This window comes from Oryctolagus cuniculus, chromosome 2 (assembly GCF_964237555.1).
Source record: "Oryctolagus cuniculus chromosome 2, mOryCun1.1, whole genome shotgun sequence".
Classification (NCBI taxonomy): Eukaryota; Metazoa; Chordata; class Mammalia; order Lagomorpha; family Leporidae; genus Oryctolagus; species Oryctolagus cuniculus.
This window is the reverse complement of record NC_091433.1, coordinates 169,765,765-169,787,978: the sequence shown is the minus strand read 5'-3', so window position 1 is coordinate 169,787,978 and position 22,214 is coordinate 169,765,765. Positions and strand designations below refer to the sequence as shown.

Below are 22,214 nucleotides of genomic sequence, written 5' to 3'. Positions count from 1 at the left end.
TGTGTACCCAGAGCTCCGTGCTATATAACTTAATCAATTCAAATTAGGAAGAGTCGCATTGTACAAGCCCAGGTAAATGAATTGGTATTGACACCTGGCAAGAGAAAAGAGCAGTGATCAGAATAAGCCAGAAAGGGGATGGGGTTTGGGGGTGATGAGTTTAATGAAGCAAAACATAGGCTACAACTTAAGCAGTCTTGTGCTGGGCGCTGTGCCTCCGTGAGGCAGGAAGTAGGGAGTGGTATTTCCTCCAAGAGCTGTTTGATCAAGAAGGTATGTGGATATGAATGTGAGTGGCCACACAGTTTAAGGTAGCTGGGAAATGGTAGATGTGGATAGACTATAAATGCTTTTACGAAGCTTATTCAGTAATATGACAACAGTGAAGGAAAACCTTCTGAGAACAGTTTTCTAAGTTTAAGTTCCTCTGTGGGCAGCTTTTAGTGCAGAGAGAAGTTTTAATCTCAAGGGCCTAAGATTTCATAACAAAGGAGCAAACTCAAGGATATTTCTGGGTGTTGAAATTGAATTGAAGTTACTGCAAAATTAATCTTTAGTATGGCTCCAGAATATTCTAGAATCGCACTCTGTCACCACCCTCTGCCCCCCCCCCCCACCGGGAGGAAAACAAGCATAAATTGACAGTTTGCACAGGGGAAACTGCAAAGCAACAGATTGGGAGGAGAAAAACCTGCATAAGAAAAAGAAAAGAGATGGTACCTACTTAGCCTTAGAATTTCCTTGGCAGAAATGGAGGGTTTTTGCTTGACTTTTACTTCTGAATGGGAACACGATTCCTAGGGAATTAGTCATTGTTAGAGTTGAAATGATAGCTTTGATTCATAATAAACAAGACTGTACGAAGTACTGCTTGTGGGATGTTCCCAAGGGAATTGAAGTAGCCTGCTTTGTCATCTCATGAGTTAGTCTTCTTGCACAAGGGCGCCCTTCACATTGAAAACAGCTGTCTTTTAGTGAATCTGTCCCTTTTTTAAGGGAAGGATCAGTATTTTATGTGACATTTCTTTTTCAAAAAATTTGTATTTGAGAGAAAGATATATAGATATCATCTAATGGTTCATTTGCCAGAAGCCTGCAACACTAGGGCTGGGCCAGACTGAAGCCAGGAACCAGGAACTGATTCCTGACCTCCCATGTAGGTAGCAGGGACACAAGAACTTGAACAGTCACCTGCTGCCTCCCGAGGATGCACATTAGCAGGAAGCTGGAATCCAGAGCCGAGCTGGGACTCGAGCACTCTAGTATAGGATGCAGGCATCCGAAGTGGCCTCTTAGCTGCTGTGCCAAATGCCTGCCCCATTCTTATTTCTTAAGACTTTGCTATGGCTGTCTGTGATTTTTACTTCTGCATTGTTTATTTAAAAATATTTACTGAATTTTAGCCCCTTTAAAGTTGAAATTGAAAAGTACCGAAACTGAAACCCGGTTGCCCGATTTCTTCTTTGTTCCCATACAAAGGAGACATAAATGAACAACAGCTCTGGGTAGGAGAAGTTTCTTCCGTAAGAGGTAATTGCAGGGTGGTTATAGTTCAGTAATTCTTCAGGCAAAGTCTAAACCGTGAAGTGTGTGTGTGTATGATGGATGTGCGAATATATACACCCACATGTTCAACCAACTATCTATGTGTGTGCATTGTTAAAATGTCTTTTTGGTTTCCTATCCATAAAGGAAGAATAGTGAGGGCTATTTGGTACTAGTAATGTTTTGTTCTTAATTTGGATGTTGGTTATGAATGTGATCCAAAGCCGAAAAACTCATTTAATCTGTACACTTCTGTGCGTTTCTTGGTACGCATACAGTGTTTCAGTAAGATGTTAAAACATCTCGTAGCCCTGACGGCACCACGTACATTTGCTCTTTGAAAGTCCTCGCTTACACATTTGCAATAGGCAGTGGCTGCTTCTGTGGGAAACACCATGATTATTTCAAAGCCCCTGTGTCCCAGAAACAGACTCAGAGAGCCGTGGTGCAAGCAGCCAAGCCTGCCTGGAGCAGGTGAGAGGGCGGCGGCCAGGGCTGCCTGCAGTTGCCGGCCTCCCAGCTTCTTGTGTGGGATTGAGTGCTCTCTCCTCCCAAGGCCTGGAAGCTCGCACCCGCAGCTGTGTGCCTTGTTGGATGAACGCCCCTTAATGGCTACAGGTGCACTCCCGTCGGCGGCCGCCTGACTGGGGTCCGGCGAGGCAGACGTCCGCCCACGCTGCAGCTTACATTCCGCGAGTAGCCGGCCTGAAGTCGGCGTCTGCTTTACTCAACAAGGCTACAGAATCGTCCTCCCTCCAAACAAAATCCTTTGATTTATAATTTTTCCTTTATTCATCAATAAAAAATATTGCGTGTGTGTGTGTGTGTAACTGCAGATGTATAATGAAACATGCAGGAGTAATTCAGTGTGCTTTGATTTGTTTTTAATAGGGAAAAAGGAGGCAGATATGTTTTTGTTACGAATGTGTCTCTGACCTGTGTCTTTTTTCTTCTTGCATTGTAATCATCCCCGAATGAATAATAAAAATGGTAGATTGCATGATTTCTACACAGTTCTCTTTCCCATTGCCCCTCTTGCCATGGCTTCCTCCTGGGTTTAGTGGATTTTCCAACCCCACTGCTCCTGACTTTGGGCTTGGCCACATGACTTGCTTGGACCAAAGGAGCAAGGGTGGGCTGAGTGTGCCAGCTCTGAGTGAAGGCTGTGAGAGGCGCTGGATGTTTTTGCTGTTTCTTCTACCCTGAGAAGGCACACGTATGGTCTGCTGACTGCCAGCTCTCTTGTTATCTGCGGTTTGTCCTCCATATCCATTCCAATAGGGAATGGCCACAGTGACGGGCAGATCACTGTTCGTCCCAGGAGAGCAGTTAAGTGTTGTGATCAGACAAGATCATCTCCGGGAGAGGTGCTGCCCCAGGTGGCCTCACCTTCTGGCCACAGCAGGCTAGAAGACGGGTAGGTACTTGGCCCTGGAAAACCCAGTCTGAGGCTGGCCAGCTCTTTATAAGGTAGCCTGGTGGAAGAGCTTCCCTAGTCAGGGATGATGAGGCCTGAATTAGATGCATCAGAATCTGTCTAAAGGAACCTGTATATTAGAATTAAACAGTGAGTAATTTGGTACAGAAGAAAAAACTGAAGCAGCCAGGAGCATCTGTCTTAGAAGTATGACAGCGAGCAGCATTTCTGGAAAGGGCTGGGGACGGGTAACATACAGGGGTATTTCAGAAAGCTCCTGGGAAACAAATGGAATTAAACAATATTTCTTTTGGTACAAGACTTTTTTTTTTTGAAATTAATGCAGATGTTTTAATAACCGTGTGCACTTTCAAATAAGCTCTGTGAGGCTCCCTCTTGGAATGCTCGCTGAAAGCGCTGTGGGCTCTTCACATGCTTCCGGTCGCTGAAATGTGTGCCCAGGCTCCGTGCGCTCTGGCTTACGTGGCTGCTGTTCGTCCGCTCCTGTGGTGCTTGCGTCTTGCTTGTTGCTGTGCACAGCCTCGCTCTCACACCCTCTCACCTGCCAGAGTGCACATCCCCAGCCGACGCGTGCTCTATTTCTACGCTGCTCTCTAACAGCTGCATGTCCCGATTACACGGGGCACCCAAGACTGCCCTCCAGAGAGGGCAAACCCAGCTGTTTGACATCTTCTCTGCATTCCCTGTATGGCTCTGACTTCTGTACGCCCTCTGCTCCCTCTCACTTCTCAGAAAGCTTGGGATGGAGTGGCAGATGGCGAGAGGGGTGAGTGGGTCAGTTCCATCAGTTCCCTGTGATCCCTGGAACGCCAGGGGTTGGGAGGGCCTGGTGTGCTGTCATCATCAGGCCTGAGTCCCCGTAGGGATGTTAACAGAAGCACTCTGAGTTGGCCTCAGGGACCCTTGCTGGCGTGGAGTGGAGGACTTTTGGTTTCAGTTCGTGAGTGACTGCTGATGGGGGATCCTTCTCAATATGACTCTTGAAATCCCTTTATCTCCCATTTAGTCATGTTTTCTGGTAGCCACAATGCAGTATTGTCTAAATACGTACCAGGCGTGCTGGGCCATGTCTTGAACATGGAAATGCAGTAAAATTAGATGCCTTTCTTTAAAGGAGTTTTTCCAAGACTCTTAGCAGAGAAAGTGATTCATAATATTTCTTGTCCGAGATCCCAGTTTGCAAACCACACCTTAGTATACATTGAGAACATAGATTCTGCGTTCAAAAACCTGTTGAAGGAATTGTGAATTGTATTCTTGTCACTGAGGGTCAGGTAGTTAGAAAAGTTGAACATAGGCTTATTTGTCCCTACTAAAGATACTATGCTGGCTCCAACGTCTTTAGCTCTTTAGCACTTTTCTGTGCCAACCACTGCACTCAGTAATTTGTATGCGTGAATTCAATGTTATGTTATAATGCTGGCACATTATTTGTCTTTAAAAAGTCTCGTATATAAACTTCACGTTTAAGTTAGGATCTAAAGTATGAATTAATAGTTGTCCAAACAATCTTATTCTTTGAAAAAAGGGCCACTAGCTCTAACTTAGGTGAGTACAAAGTCAAAATCTGATTATATTTAAATATTTGTCAAGTCTTACATATGTAGGACTTTCAAAGCAAAATATGCTTTTTTAAAAGATTTATTTATTTATTTGAAAGTCAGAGTTGCACAGAGAGAAGGAGAGGCAGAGAGAAGTCTTCCCTCCGCTGGTTCACTCCCCAATTGGCCACGATGGCCGGAGCTGAAACCAGGAGCTGCTTCTGGGTCTCCCACATGGGTTCAGGGGCCCAAGGCCTTGGGCCATCTTCTGCTGCTTTTCCAGGCAATAGCAGAGAGCTGGATCAGAAGTAGAGCAGCCAGGACTCGAACCAGTGCCCATATGGGATGCTGGCACTGCAGGCGGTGACTTTACTCGCTATGCCACAGCGCTGGCCCCTGGTTGGTTTTTTTTTTTTTTTTTTAACTTGTTTATTTGCTCTTCAAAGACCCACAACATCAGGGACTACGTTGGGCCAAAGCTGGTAGCTGGGGACTCAGCGCTGGTCTCCCATGTGTGTGGCAGGAACACAAACACTTGAACCTTCATTGCCTCCTCCCAGGGACTGCACTGTCAGGAAGCTACAGTCAGGAGTTAGAGGTGGGTAGGGAACTCCAGTGTGGTCGTGGGCATCTTAACAGGCATCCTAAATGCTAGGTAAAATGCCTCTTCCAACAGTGTGGTGTTTTTTTTTTAATTAAAAAAAGTTTACTTTAATTTTTAACTAGTTTTTAACAGATGGAATGTGATTTGTAGATAGAATTTCAAGAACAGAATGATATTCCCTTCTTTCCTTTCTTGCTCTCCCTCTCATCCTCTTTCCTTTGTCTTAACTAGTATTTGTTACCTGAGAATAGAGCTACTGGCAAGAATTTTTTAGCTTGACAAAATTACTAAAATGCGAAGTAAGCCTTTCTCATCAGTAGGTTCCTACAACTGGTTGAAATCTGTTTTGATACCTTTCAAAGAGTCAAGTAGTCAAGTTATATCTAGAAATGATGTAGGGATGAAGTATACCATAGAATCTTCAGGCTGATACTGGGAGCTCGGAATTCAATCTGGATTTCCCACAAGGGTGGCAGGGCCCTAACGATGGGTGGCAGGGACCCAACTACTTGAGCCGTGACCTGCTGCCTCTGAGGGTGCAGGGCAGCAGGAAGCTGGGGCTGGGAGTGGAGCTGGGAGCCTCACGCCAGCACCCTGATGCTGTACGCAGGCATTTCAAGTGGAGTTTTAACCGCTAAGCCAAATGACTGCCTTCAGTATAGTCTTTAATAGTATTTATGTTCATGAAAGAAAACACCCTGAGATGAACATTTCCCTGACTTCAGAAGCGCTCACAGATGTAGTGCTATGATATATCATTGGTGAAGTGTCGTTCCTGGTGTGAGCGCTTCTCACAGTCGCTGCATTAAGAACTCACCACAGGAAGTACTAGCCTCATACATTTGCCTGATGATTTATAGCTTATGAGTTATATCCATCATTTCATACAGTGCCTGCCACAGCCTTGTGAGGTAGGTGGATTGGGTGGCATTCCTCTGTATGTGTGTGTCTTTTCTTCCCCTTGACATTTCAACACCCTTGAGGGTGGAGGCTGTGAGTGGTTTTATTGTATCCTGTCCCTTACCATATCAATTTCTTTGTCAAATAAAAGTTTTAACACGTATTTCCTAGGCTTGTTGTGAGAAGGAAGCGAGATGAAGGATATAAGATATCAGGTGCTCAATCTGTGTTTGCTTCCCTTATCCCAGCCTTCCTGAATGCTTAGTTGTTTGGGAAAACCCTGTATATGAGAACCAGCCACCAAAGACAGATGGGTCCTGAGACGTTAGAAAGTGGCACACATCCAGGATTTCACAAAGTGTAATTTATCCAGAATTTATGGGTTGATGCTAATCTTGAGTGGCTGCAAAACAAGCAGACCCTTTAGCCACTGGCAGGAGAAAAGGGATCTATCAATAAAGGTGACTTCTGGCTAATTGGAGTGTACCCGGACTTTCTCAAGAGATGGTAACATTCTGGGCATCACCTAAGAGACACAGGTTATCTCAGTGACCTTGTTTACCGTATGAGGTTTGGGATGACTAGCGGGGTCACAAAGAGGGAAGGATGGCGGTTGGAGCCACGTGGTTATGGTCACGTCAAGCTAGATCCTTACATGGTATCTATAGTAACGCTCATTACAAGTGTAGAAAAGGCATTGAGTGTTGAGGAAAGAACAAGGGGCTGTACTGAAATCCCACCTCCACTTCACAAAGTGACCCTGGTCAAGCTGATGACCCTGATGACTGTTTCGGTGATTTCCTTGTCTAACAAATGGGTATGGTTGTAGCTGACATGATTGGTGTTTGTATTTGAGTTTGTAGGCTGTCATCATGCATACAGTGCTCTGTGTATTTAGAAAAGTCTATAATTTTTGCCTCTGTGTTCTCCAGATCTAGGAAAAAAGCAGAAAAGGAGTGTATTTTTATCTTAACTATTGCCGTGTAGCAGATTACTCCAAACCTTAGTGACTTGAAGTGAAACACATCTCAGTTTCCATGGATCAGTAATTCAGAGGAGCTGGCTGATCATGGCACAGGTTCTTTGATGAAGTTTTGATCAGGTTATCAGTAGGAGCTGCTGTCATCTGAAGGCTCGACTGGGGCCAGGAGCTCTGCTTTCAAGGTGGTTCACTTCCATGACCAATGGCAGGAGACTGCATTTCTTGGCCACTAGGACCTCCCTATAAGCTGCTTGGTTGTCCTCCCAGCTTGGAAATACACTCACTCCAGAGAGTGATGCAACAGAAGGTACACAGAGATGACAAACAAGCAATACTTTTTTAAAAAATTATTTAATGAATACATTTTTTTAATTTTAATTTTTTTTATTTCCTTCACTTTGTCGATAAATCCTGTCTTTTTTTAACTTTTATTTAATGAATATAAATTTCCAAAGTACAGAATAATGATTACAATGGCTTCCCCCCCATAACGTCCCTCCAACCCACTACCCTCCCCTTATCCACTCCCTCTCCCCTTCCATTCACATCAAGATTCATTTTAATAAATGCATTTTTACATAGATAGGACTTTAAGAATATGGTGGTTCTTTCCTCCATACCCTACCCCAGTTCCCATCTCACCTCCCATTCCCTTTCCCATTTCCTTTTTTATTTTTTTAAAGATTTATTTATTTATTTGAAAGTCAGAGTTAACACAGAGAGAGGCAGAGGCAGAGGTAGTGAGAGAGAGAGAGAGAGAGAGAGAGAGAGGTCTTCCATCCGCTGATTCACTTCTCAATTGGCCGCGACAGCCAGAGCTGTGCCAATCTGGAACCAGGAGCTTCTTCTGGGTCTCCCATGTGGGTGCAGGGGCCCAAGGACCTGGGCCATCTTCTGCTATCCCAGGCCACAGCAGAGAGCTGGATCGGAAGAGGAGCAGCCAGGACTAGAACCGGCACCAATATGGGATGCCGGCACTTCAGGCCAGTGCTTTAACCCACTGCACTACAGCACTGGCCCCCCATCTCCTTCTTCATTATGGTTTATTTTTAGTATGACTTTATATACAGAGGACGAACTCCATGCTAATCATAGACTTCAACAATTTGCACCCATGCACACACACAACATATAGAGTACAGTTTGGGTAGACAATTTGCAGTTGATTCTTTTATTACAATTCAATAAGGACAAGGTCGTACATGGGGAGCAAGTGCACAGTGACTACTGTTGTTCCTTTAACAATTAACACTTTTTTTTTATGACCTCAGATCATCCGAGGTTCTTGCCATGGGCTGCCAAGGCTATGGAAGCCTTTTGTGAATATAGACTCCATCGGTATTTGGTCACGTTCATAAACAAAGTGGATGTTCTCCCTTCAGAGCAGAGTGTCTCCTTCTTTGATGATCCTTTCTTTCCTCTGAGGTCTCACAGAGATCCTCCGTGTAGGATATTTTTTTGTCACAGAGTCTTGGCTTTCCATGCCTGAAATGACAAGCAGTACCTTTTGTGATCTGGTCTCTGAAACCAGTAACTGTAACTTCGGTTTTATTCTGTTCTTTAGATAGGAGTTACAAAGACCAATCCATGCAAAGGGGAGGAGATTAGATTTTACTTCTTGCAGAAAGAACTATCAAGGAATTTGTGGACATATTTTAAAACCACGATAATGGGGCTGCCGCCGCGGCTCAATAGGCTAATCCTCCACCTGTGGTGCTGGCACATCGGGTTCTAGTCCCGGTTGGGGTGCCGGATTCTGTCCCGGTTGTTCCTCTTCCTGTCCAGCTCTCTGCTATGGCCTGGGAAGGCAGTGGAGGAGGGTCCAAATTCTTGGGCCCTGCACCCGCATGGGAGACCAGGAGAAGCACCTGGTTCCTGGCTTCAGATCAGCACAGCGCGCTGGCCACGGCAGCCATTTGAGGGTGAACCAACGGCAAAAGGGAGACCTTTATCTCTGTCTCTCTCACTGTCCACTCTGCCTGTAAACACACACACACACACACACACAATAATGTTCAACAAGGCAGGTCCTATCTTGATGAGAGTAAAAGACAAAGTTGAAAATGAGTAACCTAAGAAGAATTAACTGACAGCTAGAAACTTACAATGTGTAGTGGCATATCCAGTAATTCATTTTTATTGGCACCTAATCATTTCTCAATTTTATTTATCACATGATACTAGAGCATAGCCAGGTGTAACATGATGGCTTTGAGTAAAGAGATTTTTAGGTTGAAATCTTTCCCAATAATGAGATCTATTGCAGTAATCCCTTGGGGAAGTAGTTGGGGCCAATGGATGGATTCATGCAAAAACTGAGCCAGAGAGACATTTGCATTAAAAAAGGAAGTGAATGAGAGAATTGGTATTCTGAAAACTTAGAATCCCTGGTGTTATAACTCCAAATTAACTTGGAGATTTTAAAATCCTGGTTTTCTATATAACTGATTGCTTCAACAGATTTTCCTTCAGTTGATTCCATTGAACTTGAGAGTTGACCTGGCAGTTGCAAAAATGTTCGTATCTTCAATGTCCTTAGTGCATCTTAAACCTTATATGATGCGTTCAAATTATAACTTTGTTTATTCTGGATTTTCATTGCCTGAATGAAAACCTTGGAATCCCTCAGGCATATCAAGACATTTACTTCCAGCCTGGTGGCTCAAGTGACTCCAAATATCTTGTTCAGGGCCTAGGATGTTTGGATTTTCTTCTCTGCCCTATCTTTTGACATCTTTTTTTTTTTTTTTTTTCCCTCTTAAATAGAATTTAAATTTTGTCAAGTTCCCAGTATCTGTCTTGGGTGTCAGGGAAAATTGCTACATCTTGTTGATGGAAGTAACAGAAGCCGGAGGGCACTGGACTCCTTTAAGGCTTGGTGGCTTCCAGTTGTTAGCTGTTTGACTAAAAGTCACTTCCCTGCCCTTCCAGTTGTCTGTCTCCCGCTGTGTTCCCATTCTTTCTTTTTTTTTTTTTAACTTTTATTTAGTAAATATAAATTTCCAAAGTCACTTCTCTGCCCTTCCAGTTGTCTGTCTCCCGCTGTGTTCCCATTCTTTCTTTTTTTTTTTTTTTTAACTTTTATTTAGTAAATATAAATTTCCAAAGTACAGTTTATGGATTACAATGGCTCCCCCCCCCCATAATTTCAATTCTCTTTATATACAGAAGATCAATTCAGTATATATTAAGTAAAGATTTCATCAGTTTGCACCCACACAGAAACACAAAGTGTAAAATACTGTTTCAGTACCAGTTATAGCATTACTTCACACTGGACAACACATTAAGGACAGATCCCACATGAGGAGTAAGTACACAGTGACTCCTGTTGTTGACTTAACAATTTGACACTCTTGTTTATGGTGTCAGAAATCTCCCTAGGCTCTAGTCATGAGTTGCTAAGGCTATGGAAGCCTTTTGAGTTCGCCGACTCTGATCATATTCAGACAAGGTCATAGTCAAAGTGGAAGTTCTCTCCTCCCTTCAGAGAAAAGTACCTCCTCAGGCATACTTCTTAATTTAGGGATGAGGAACACCCAGGATAGTCCAGGCTAGGCTCTGGCCTACTGTTGAACAAGGCTCTCATTCCCCATGAACTAGAGACGGTGATGGGACACACACCTTGGTCCTGGTGTGCCTGCACCCACACAGGGCTGTTCTGTGATTACAATATTTGAAATTTACCTGTCTGCAATATGTCTGGAGCTCTTGCCTCTGCCCCTAATCCTGAACACCAGAATGCTGACCAGCGCTGTGCCATCCAGAATGGACAATGACACATGAAATGCTGTGATCGAAGAGCTGAAGAAACACATCCATCCAGAAGACACGTCTTCAACTGGTCCATTGAAAGAAGGAAAGAACAAACACAAGGAGCTCACTGGGCCTATTTTCTCAATTTTGGATCGAAAACATAATCCACCGTCATGATGCAGAATCCAAGCCATCATGGGAACTATACTTGGAGAGACTTCAATGAGTTTGCCTGGGAATATTTTTTTGGGGAAGGTGATGAGCATCACAGTTCAAGATGATATTCTTTCTAAGAGTCCCAAGAGTGAAAATCATTTCAAAGACACATTTTTTTCCCCTACGTGTGAATAATCTTTGTCTCCCTTCAAGGATCCTGTGCCAGTCTTCGCATCAGCATCAGTTTAGGTCTCATATCCTTGGCATCCCAGGCACATGTGAAATGGACAAGATCAAGACTTTGCTGTTAAATGTGAGGCAGAAAAAAGAGCAGAGTAGCCAACATGTACCTGTCCTGCATCTGTAGCATTCACACCGTTGGGCTGGTTTGCAGGTGCCTCCTATAGAAATAGGGGGTTAGGTACATCCTACATGACTCAAATTTTCTGTCCCTTAATTTTGGAACACAATTAGGTTTTATTTATCCCCACAGTTGTTGTTTTTCAAAGAGCAAGTAAATGGAGGCATTTGCTACCAGTCTATCACTCACCATTTCCATAAATAACATCTGTTTGTTTGTACATGGAGGAGCCAGTCTGACTAACCAGAGAGATATCCACTGGGCTATTCATTTCCCAAGGAATACACTTCATGGCTTATTCGCAAGCTTCAGTGAGGGTTACTTCCCTCCAGGGTCCCAGACCGTCTCCACCATACACTTGGAGAATTATGATTCTATACAATCCAATTAACTCTTAGGACACAAGTTCTGATAAAACCAAACTCCTTAAAGGAAATTCAGGTCCTTTCCGACTAGACCCAGCCTGACCTCACGTCATGGCCACATCCACGCAGCGCCCAGCAGAACACCCCAACAACATCCAGCAGTCCTCACTTGCATACCTATGTCTTTCCCTCTTAGAAAACCCTTCCTGGTTTCTTATCTTCCATTCTTTTGACTCAACTAAGAGGCCTCTCCCTCCGTGATTCTCACCATTGTAGGCACAAGCACATACTACAACCGCTCATTGTCTCTCGACTCTGAACATACTTCTGATTATCTAAGTTGCTCCATTTTCCCACCTTCCATTAGCCTCAAACTGAAGAAAACAGTTTTTCCTCTTTGAGAATGGAAAGAGTGTGTGGGAAGAGGAGAATGACATGGGAATAGAATGCAGGGACTTGAAATGAAGATGAAGATGAAGGTGGTGCAAACTGATGAAATCTTTACTTAATATATACTAAATCAATCTGTATATAGAGATAATTGAAAATGAATCTTGATGTGAATGGAATGGGAGAGGGAGCGGGAGATGGGAGGGTTGTGAGTGGAAGGGAAATTATGGGGGGCGGGGAGCCAATGTAATCCATAAACTGTACTTTGGAAATTTATATTTACTAAATAAAAAAAAAGAAAAAGTATGCCTGGACAGTTGAATCCTTTCAGAATCTGAGGCTGAAGAAAAACATTTTACCAAAAGGGTCAGAAAATGAAAATGTCAAAAAGCCGTTACTTGGTTTTGTTATTTCTTCACTTTTATTACCAACTGTATTTTCTTGCCTTAAACACTGGGTCAGATCCTGCCGAGTGGGTGAACTACTTGTTGGGTAAAGAGTCTATTGACTGTAAATATACCTTCAAAAATATGTGATTTAGTTCCAAGGATTAAAAATAGGACCTTTTCTTGTATTTATAGAGAAGTGATTGGTGTGTAAAGAGGGAAAATGCCAAGGAGAAAAAGGAAAGATTAAAACAATGCCAAAGACTCAAGATGTGCATTTTAAAGTCCTACTGGGGGTGGTGGAGTCTGGTTACGGGCAGGTTTGATGGTGAGAAAAGTGCGTGGTTTGAGGTGGAAATCATAGTCCTGAAATTTTGAGTCAAAATAAAACAAAGGTTAAATGAGTGAAACAGGAAATTAGGCCTGACTCCTGAAATACGTAGAAGTTTGGGATCCAGCCTTCTGTTGGTATTGCTAGACCCTCGAGTTAGTCTGTCAGTCAGTCTTCCTGAGCTGGCAACCGAACTGTGTTTCTCTTTTGGGTGGATTTTCTAGTCTAGTGGCAATTCCTGTAAGAGCTGCTGCATCTGGGTGGTAATGTTCCTGGCCTACAGAGTGCGTGAGCTCTCAGGAAATCAGAAACATGTTAGAAGTTAAAACACTTTCCAGAATATTGTAAGTTTTATTTATGAAATTAGAGGAAAATGGGATGGGTGTTGGGTACAGTGGTTAGGATGCCACTTGGGATGCCCATATCCCATATCAAAGTGCCTGAATTTGGTCCTGGCTCCACTCTTGATTCCAGCTTCCTGCTGATGTACAGCCTGGGAGGCGGCAGCCAGTGATGGCTTAAGAAGTTGGGTCCCTGCCACACACATGGGAGATCCAATTTGAGTTCCCAGTTTTTAACTTTGGCTTGGTCCATCCCTTGCTATTGCAGGTGTTATAGGAATATGTTTCTCTTTTTATTCCACATTCTTGTCTCACCTGAGATAAGAATTCAAAACAGGCGTAAATAACATGTGTAAATGGTAGCAGGATTTATTTAAAATGAGAAAAAAATCCATTCAAGTGTGAGTGTAGGTAACCCTTGTAGGGGAGAAACTCCTCATTAGAGGGCCAGAGAGATGCCCATGAAGACAGAGCATGTGGGAGAAGGGGGACCACTCCCAATTCCAACAGTCCCCTCTATGGGGTGGGGGTGGTATCCTAACTGAATATATAAATGAGATGGAGCTTGCACAGGATTGAATGTGTTCACGGCGTCTCCACTTGTTTAGCTCCCATGTGTTCATCATGGTGTCTCCTCCAGCTCAGACCCGGATGCGATACAAGTGCATCATGGAAAAGTGTGTGGACTAGATCAGCATGTTAAGGGGGTGGAGTTAAAATGCAGGCTGCAGAGAAAAAATTGTGGGAAAATTTCCTAGCTCATTTATTCCTACCCAACTTCCTGACTGTTCCCATACCACAGGGATTTGGGGAATAAACCAGTAGGTAGGTGATATCTCTTCTTTTTGACTAAAATGGATAACAATCTTAAAAGATTAGAAGAAATTTCCACCATGTGTCAGTATGGTTTTTGGCATAATATATTGTGAAGCTTCAGTAGCAAATAACTGTTTTTCTTTGAAAAAGTGCTGAGAAATTGCTATTTCCTGTTACTTATTCAGTTATTCTTCTCAACGGATTTAATTAAAAATTTTCACTTTAAAAGAATCATTGGTCACTTTTTGGGAATGTTTAATGGGAAAACATGTTTTGTAATGATTGCAGCATTTCCAAGACATAACAACATATGCTTTCCCATGATCTGAGATTTTTATGATGAAAATATTTCTGGTAAATATAATATTTAACAAATAACATGAGGCTCAAGGTTTTATATGAACTTTTTTAGAAAGTACTACTAAAAGCTACCTCACAGATAAACATCAATAGTTTCCTGTCAATTAAGTTTATTAATCGCATTGTTTTTTGAGCACATACTATAAGATGCATATTAGGCATAAAGTTTTATTTCTTTATTTGAAAGGTAGAGTGACGGATCTATCTCCCATCTGCTAGTTCACTTCCCAGATGGCTGTGGTTACCAGGCTAAAGCCAGGAGCCTCTAACTCCCTCCAAGTCTCTCCCATGGGGATGGCAGGAACTCAAGTATTTGGGCCATCTTCTGCTGCCTTCCCAGGCATATTAGCAGGGAGCTGGATCAGAATCAGAGCATCTAGAACTGGGACTGGCGCTCTGATACGGGATGCTGGTGTCCAAAGCCGTGACTTAACCCACTGCACCCTAATGTTGGCCTCCATGTTGGGCATACTGAAGTGGACAGACACGTTCCTGTTTCCATGGAGTTTCCAAACTTGTGACAGTTGCAAGCATGTTTAGATTTATTTATCATAAGATGCATAAAGCAGGGTACAGGGAATGTGTGGAACAGTTAAAATTTTATAGCAGATCATGAGGGAAGGCCCAGATGATAATGTGGTATTTGTGAGAAGTCCTAGAAGAGAAAATGGAGGAAGCTGTACCTCTCTGTGAAAGAGTATTCCAACAAAGGGAACGGTCAAGTATAGAGAGCCCAGACGGAGTGTGCTGGGATGTGAGACTTAGCAAGTAAGCCAGCGTAGATGCGCTGGGGGGCATCACAGTGGATGAGGCCTGGTGGGTCGCAGGACCAGTTTGTAGAGGCCATGTGGACGCTGTGGGGCCTTTGCCTTGTATCCTGATGGAAGTGGAAAGCTACAGAAGGGAATCGGGCCGTGATCTGACTGAGGAGTGTGAAGAGGGATGGGCCGAGTCCCGTGTGGAGAATACACCGTGGCAGGGCATGGCTAGAAGCTGAGATTCTGGGAGGGGACTGTTGAAATAATCCAGGCACAAGATGATGTCGCACGGCACCAGGGCGTTTGCTGCCAAGCGGCGAGAAGTTGTCGCCTTCTGGAAATAGAACGTACAGGTTCCACCGCTGTGCTGAGCATCAGGTGATAAAACAGAGAAGTCCGAGATAAACATGGCGTTTCCCAAGGCAGGCAAAGGCTGAAGAGGAGCATGTTTGGGCATGTGTGTAGGAAGGAATCAAAACTTGGTAAGTCCCATAAGCAGTTGAATTGTTGAAGGAATATACATGCATGTGTATTTATGTGTGTGTGTGTGTGTGTGTGTGTGTGTATGTACACATAGATATACTAGGATACTTCAAAAAGTTCATGGAAATTGGATTTCAAAAATTGTGCTCCAAAATACAATTACTTAATTCTATTTTTCCACAGACATTTTTAAGTGCCCTCATGTATACCATGTTAACCATATATAACCAAGACTGGTTATAGGTCTTACCCCTGCATTTTGATGCGCAATAAGCAATGTGTTAATAAACTCAGAATATATCCAGAAATGTTTCCTTGTGTTAAATGATTTGATACACTGTCTTTTGCCTCTCTATAAGTCTGTCTCCTAAGTTTGTATAAATGGAAGGAAAACATACATACATACACATATGTACATACATACATATATGTGAAAGACGAGAGATGAGACTCTCACACATCATTCCCTCTAGTGAACATTGAGGGCAAACTGAAAGGGGGAGAGAGCTCAGATGTTTTTATTTAGATTTCTGTTGCCTGTGTGGCAAGTAGTTTCTCTCTACTTCTTTAGTTCCTCCTACCTGAGAAACTCAAGAGGTGGAGCTGGGATTGATATCAGAATATGGGGTGCCATATGCTATCACCATGTGCTTATTAATGAAATTTCCAATATTAATAAGCCTGTGTGGGTTCTTGCCTAATATTCAGAGATGAGTTCTGAAACCGGCATAAATGAACAAGGAAGCATGATAAGTTTTTAAGCTTTTGTTCAGTGAGAAATGCATTGGAGAGTGAGGGCCCTATGTAAAGGAGAGAGAACTCTGCATGCACACCGAGCACCAGGAGCCAGCCATGTGGAGGAGCATGAAGTCCAATCAGCATGGCGTGGGTGGCCCAGAGGCCACACAAGCCCAAAAAGAAGGAAGAAGGAAAAGGCTGGGTACATAGTTTCCCAGGCGTTGAATCCACTTGCAAAGGGGAGTGGCTAATTAACCTGAGTGGCCGGTGGGCACCCAGGTGTGGTCAGGTAGGGGCATGAGGTCACACAGGGGGCGTGGTGAAGGCGTGGTCTTCCAGCTCACAAACCTCATCAATTGTATTCTGTATGCCTGCCTACATCAGAGTGAGCACCTGCCCACTCTGGTGCTGGAGGTCTCACCTGAGATGTGCAGGACTGCGACAAGCTGAGGAAGCAGTGCGTTTGATCTTGTTCCTTACACAGAGCACGAGTTCTCTGGGCATTGTTTCGGTCATCCAGGAGGCATTAAGTAAGCTGGGCGAGCTGAACACAAGCCCTGTTATTCTAAGCATCCTTGAATGCTTTTATGGTTGGTCCTTCAAAGACTTCTTGGCTTTGGGGCGAGCGATGGACTGTCAGCGGGAAAATGAGCTTTACCTCTATTTCTCTCTTGCCCAGAAGAGAGCACATGTGGCCTGTACGTTGCATCAGCCTGTAGGCCTTCGTTCGGGGCTGGGCGAAGGCATCAGCCACAGAGGATGCCTGTTCCCCGAGGGTGTTGTGTGTGCCCCTCAGTCCCTGTTGTTGAGGTTGGGGGAATGCTGAGGTGCTGCACAGGAGACCGCATTGGTTCACGACTTCGGATGGGAGTCTTGAGCTCAGTGGATTTATTATTGGCTGCCTTTGGTCTTGGTCGCATCTTGGCCTAGTGACTGAAAGATGGCTGCCGGACTCTTTCCTAGGCTGAAGGCTGTTCGGCGGGAATGGTCCTCACATTGTTGACCGATTCTCTATTGTTAATGATTGGGAAGCTGAAAGGAAAGCTTTTTATCTTGGGAGAGTGTCGGCCGCACTTCCAGCCCACTGCTGTTCCCTCTGAATGTCTGTGGTTTGTTTTAAACCGAGTGCCAGTGCCTCCTCTTGGAGGCAGAAACTCCCACAGGGTCTGGCAGAGGCTGCAGACAGGATGTTGATCCTTGAGTGTCTTGACTGACTGACTAGGAGGCCCAATGGAGGCGCTCCCCAGCTCCAGGCAATCTATGTTTCTGGCCAAGGCCTCTGGAATCAAGGTTCCAAAGTGCTTGCTTAAGATTTCTGGGGCTGATGTACCTACAAGGATCTTAAAAAAATTTTTAAAAATCACATTTTTCTCCCTCTGGAAGACTGAGAACAAAAGCTGTCCAGTGGTTTCCCTGTTAACTCCTTCCTGACTGGCCTAACCTTGGCTTCTTGGATTTGTAACTCCTAACAGGCCAGTAGGTGCCACCGGGGGTGGTCTTCTGCCCCTGCTTGGTCCTGGGCTTGGTTCCTCACTAGTGAGGAAGGCCTTGGACCGGGATAGTCTCCAGCGTTCTGCGAGTCCTGGGTCTGAGTGGGGTTTGGTCATCTTGCTCCATGGACGCCTTGGGCCTCTTTATGTAGTCTACTTTTATTGGTTACCTACTACGTGCAGGACATCTGAGGTTCTTGGGTATGAGCTTCTTCAAGGTGTTTGAGGAAGATGTTTCTTGTAGCCCAATTGGCCTCTGGAGGGAAGTTCTTGTCCACTGTTAGTGAATTCCTATGAAGCCCTTTGAAAGGTCTGTATTTTCTTTGACTTTTCCCATGTGACAAATCTGAGACTCAGAGCATTGGACCTTAGTTTTGTGTGCTTTAAAACCCAACTATTTATACTGTCACCTAGATATGGGAAATGATTTTAAAGGAATGAGGATGGGAGAATATGTTTTCTGATCAATTCAGCGTTTATGGATATCCATTTAGAGCTCTCAGTGACAATTTATGGTCAAATGCAGCTTGATTTTCTCATGAATTTTGAGATGATCGATGTGGAAATCCAAAGCTAACAAGAACTCAATGCTTCATGAAGAAATGAGAGGACTTGCCAGGAATACAGGTGTCTGAGAAGTATATAGCAGAGGGCTTGAAAAGCCCAAGGAGAAATAAGAAATAAAATATATCTTCTCCTTCCAAGAAGATGTGAACATTGTAAAAATCAGAATTAAGTCATATGAAACTGTCTCTGCCTTTTGAAAATCAGATGATTCCAGGCCAAAAAAAATTTTTTTGGCAGAGACATGTAATACGTTTTTAAAAACAATAGGCCCGGAGAATCTCAAGTGCCTGTAAAGTGACTACTGTAGCTGGGAGGTGAAACGGGAATAATGATTAAATGCTTGCTTTCTTTGGATGTCTCGGTTCGCCTAAGTGAGCATAATTTTGGTGCCTGAGCATCTGCATGGCAGCTGCTGGTGCTACGAGTTAATGCCAGAGAAGACAAAATAGTTGGCACACCGTCTCTAATTTCATTATTGTACCAAGAGCCAGGAAAAATAGAAGTTTATATTCTTTTGAAGTGGGAAGATGTTGTCTCTTTTTTTCCTGGGCTTCACACACTTGCACACATAAAGTATCCTCAAGATATTTATAAGCATGCTCTGACAACTCAGAGTTGAAGCTGACGGCTTGGTGCTACTGTTGAAAAACAAATCAAACTAGAGGATTGTGTCTGAGCGTGGAGTCGGCGTTCCGTTGTGTTCTCTTGGGTTTCTAGGGTAGATGCCCAGGTAATTTGAAATGTCAGATAAGCCCTGAGGCAGAGGTTGGAAAAATGTTTCCGTAAGTAAAGTTTTACGGGAACACAACCAGACCCACTCGTGTATATACTGTTTTTGACAGTTTACTTTCCAGTTACCACCGCACAATTGAATGGTTGCAACAGTATCCTTTTGGCTTACGGTCTTAAAATATTTACTATTTGGCCTGTTTTAGAGAAAGTTGACCAATCCCTGATTTAAAGCACCGGTGGTAGCTTCCTATTGGGTGCCATCTTGCAAGGGCTGGTTGGCCATTGATCTGAACTCCAGTGTTAGAACCACCCGAGAAGGAATGCTTTTTTGTGACGGAATACTTTGTCTTCTGAAAACTGAGAGGGCCAGCGCAGCTGATGGCTTCAAATTCTTCCAACGTCAGCTTTCTTTGCCTGTGTGCTGGTTACCTTTGAGTATTTGAAAGGCTGTTGTGTGAATGAGATCTCACATTGTGAGATCAGAGGGAACTGAATTAGGATTAATGTGAGAAAGTTACTGTGAAAACACATTTCAGCTCAAGAGGGAGCAGTATTTGGTAAGAACTCCCCCTGCTTGAATGCTGTTAGTGAGTAATGAGTTCCCCATCATTAGAGGTATTCAAACAAAGGCTCAATGACCACGTGACCACGTGGCCCATGGAATGAGAGCAGTGGATTAGAGATGGTTGTATCAAAAAACCTCTGAGGCCCCATTCGAACCTTGAAATTCTTATGCCATCTTTGTTAAAGGTCTTTGTTTCCAAGCTCCCATTTTGACTACAGTTTAATTTGTTGAGGGGTCTATCAAAACATCTTAGATGATTTTCTGAAAGTATTATAATGACCAAACCAAGACTGTGGACGGGAAAAGCTCTGGTGGGTGGAGATGGCGGCAGGTGGGCTGAGTGAGAGCCAGTTTCCCCCTTGGCCACTGCAGTAACACGGTGGCCATGGGAAGGGCACCTCATCTTACCAGCCTTCAATCCTCGTGGAGAACTGTCCTCAGCGGCTTCTGCCATCTTTGCTGTCTGCCTACTGTCCTGGCTGGTGGCATGTCACAGAGGTAGAGGTGAGAACGAGGTGTCTCCGTTGTAATTTACCTGAACATTTAGACTGGGACCTGGCTGTGGAGAGCAGCTTTTACAGCACAAAAGTAGTCATAGGCAGATGAGTGGGGGCTGTTTTAATAAAACTTTCTTTACAAAATACAGACGGTGGGCCAGCTTTGGCCCCAGAGCCATAGCTTGCTGACCCCTGATTAAAGACCGGGGAATTAAAAGGTGGCTGGAAAGTGTCAGCCCCAGTTCTCTCAAGCTTTGGAGAAAAGGTGAAGTGACATGTCCAAGGTCACGCCGTGGTGGAGCCAAGATTCCAAGCCGGAGTTGACTTTTAGTCTAGTTCCCGTTTTACAGTACTATGCCTCGGCTGTGCGGTTAGGTTATAGCGTTTTGGTTTTTAAGAGAGGGCCATGTGAATGAAAGAAATACCTGCTGCAGGCGGTCTATGAATAGCAATAGTGAAAGCCCAAGAATGGTGGTGTAATGGAGACAGCCCTTCATCCCTGCGACCTCACCTAACTCCGTCTGAGGCGGACCCCGTCCCTAGTAAAAACAAAATCTGTGTTGCCTAAACTCACGCGGAGAAATCATGCCCTGGAGTTGTGAAAAAGAAATGGGCTCCTGCAACTGCGTCACAGGATTTGATCACTTCAGCTGAGAGTGCCAGGAGATTTGAGACAGATGTTTTCAGACATGCCGCATGCCTAAAACATTTCCAGGGGTCGGGCTGCAAATAGTGACTTAATAAGTGGAGAAACAGGGAAAGTATGCGAGCTGAGGACACGAGCGTTTATTCAGCACTAGGTGCGTGGCCAACCTCTTTGCATTACATCTGCCTGTCAGGGTTGGCTCTTTAATCTGTCGTGCCCTTGGTATTGCTCTTTGTCTGCCCGTGAATAAAGTGCAGCATTGTGGTTAGTAATCCCACTCCAGTGACTCGACTTCAAATGTGGTTTTGGAGTGCATCCCAGAGTTCTGTTTGCTAAGCTTCCTACTCCTGTTTCAGAGACACCACGGGATACAGAGCAGCGAGCACTGAAGGCTGCCCTCTTTCCTTAAACCTGTCGGGTTGTGGGCTCTTGCTCTTTTCTCTTTTTTCTCTCTTTCTCTCTTCCCCTCCTCTCTTTTCCTTTTTTTTTTTTTTTTTAAACTTTGCAAGGCAAGTTCATGGCTACTAAGCTGATGTGTTTGTTGTTCTTTTTCTCCCTGCCTCCGCTCCTAGTGAGTAACCACACTGGCCGCATCAAGGTGGTCTTCACTCCGAGCATCTGTAAGGTGACCTGCACCAAGGGCAGCTGTCAGAACAGCTGTGAGAAGGGGAACACGACCACGCTCATTAGTGAGAATGGTCACGCTGCCGACACCCTGACAGCCACCAACTTCCGAGTGGGTGAGTGCCTCCTCGCTCCCTGCCTGTCCTTACCTAACGGAGTTTTTATGAGATGCCCGGTCCATTTCACACTGCCCTCTGCCTGAATGGGGTGCGGACTAGGAGTACGAATGTGCTTCTGTCATGAGATCCTCTCAGCTGCTCTTGGAATAACTTGTAACCTGATGTTCGGTGTCTTGGAGACAAGGCAGCTAGAATATTTCCTCCTCTTGCTTAGCATTTGCATAGTCGTGGGATGACGGGCATGGATGCAGTAGAAAAGAGGAGAATGGGCTTTAGGTGGAGACGGCCGTGTAACTTGAACTCATCAGCTTCACGTTGTATCTGCCCAGGGATAAGTGGGGTTTGGGTTAGATTCGCCTCATGTTACAGCATTTGGAAGGTGGTGATGAAACGTAAATTGTTACTTCATAAATAGCCAGGCTGTAAGGAGAGCTCTAAAAGCTGTCAGGAACCTGTCTGTCGGTTGTAGAAAGGGATATAGACTTGAATCTGTTGCCATGTTTCTTTTTTATATCACAAAACTGAATTATGAATTGATAAATAAAAATGCATTTGGGGGAAGATACACTAGTGTGTTGCTGTCAGCACTCAAAAACTTTAATTTAAATGCAAGCTAGTAGTTGCTGACTTTTTTTTTTCTTAAAGGCTTTTTTTGCTTCTTTTTCAATTTTTGTTTCTTTTGACTTTTTTGTAAAGGGAGAAAGTATTGCGGTCCACTGAGAG

General features: G+C 44.1%; 1 protein-coding gene across 15 annotated transcripts in view; it reads left to right on the top strand.

Moving 5' to 3' along the window:
* LTBP1 (latent transforming growth factor beta binding protein 1) overlaps positions 1-22,214 on the top strand; it is a 445,461-nt gene that overhangs the window by 167,104 nt on the left and 256,143 nt on the right. For 7 of the 15 annotated variants that reach the window (XM_051843018.2, XM_051843017.2, XM_008254564.4 and 4 more), the window contains exon 1: positions 21,080-21,488. The exons of 1 other annotated variant lie outside the window; for it this stretch is intronic. In XM_051843018.2, the coding sequence (XP_051698978.2) occupies positions 21,266-21,488 (223 nt within the window). In that variant the 5' untranslated portion in view covers positions 21,080-21,265. Of the gene's footprint in view, positions 1-20,919; positions 21,013-21,079; positions 21,489-22,214 lie in introns of those variants that run through there. 7 more of the 15 variants (XM_070069261.1, XM_070069260.1, XM_051843011.2 and 4 more) reach the window with 2 other exon arrangements.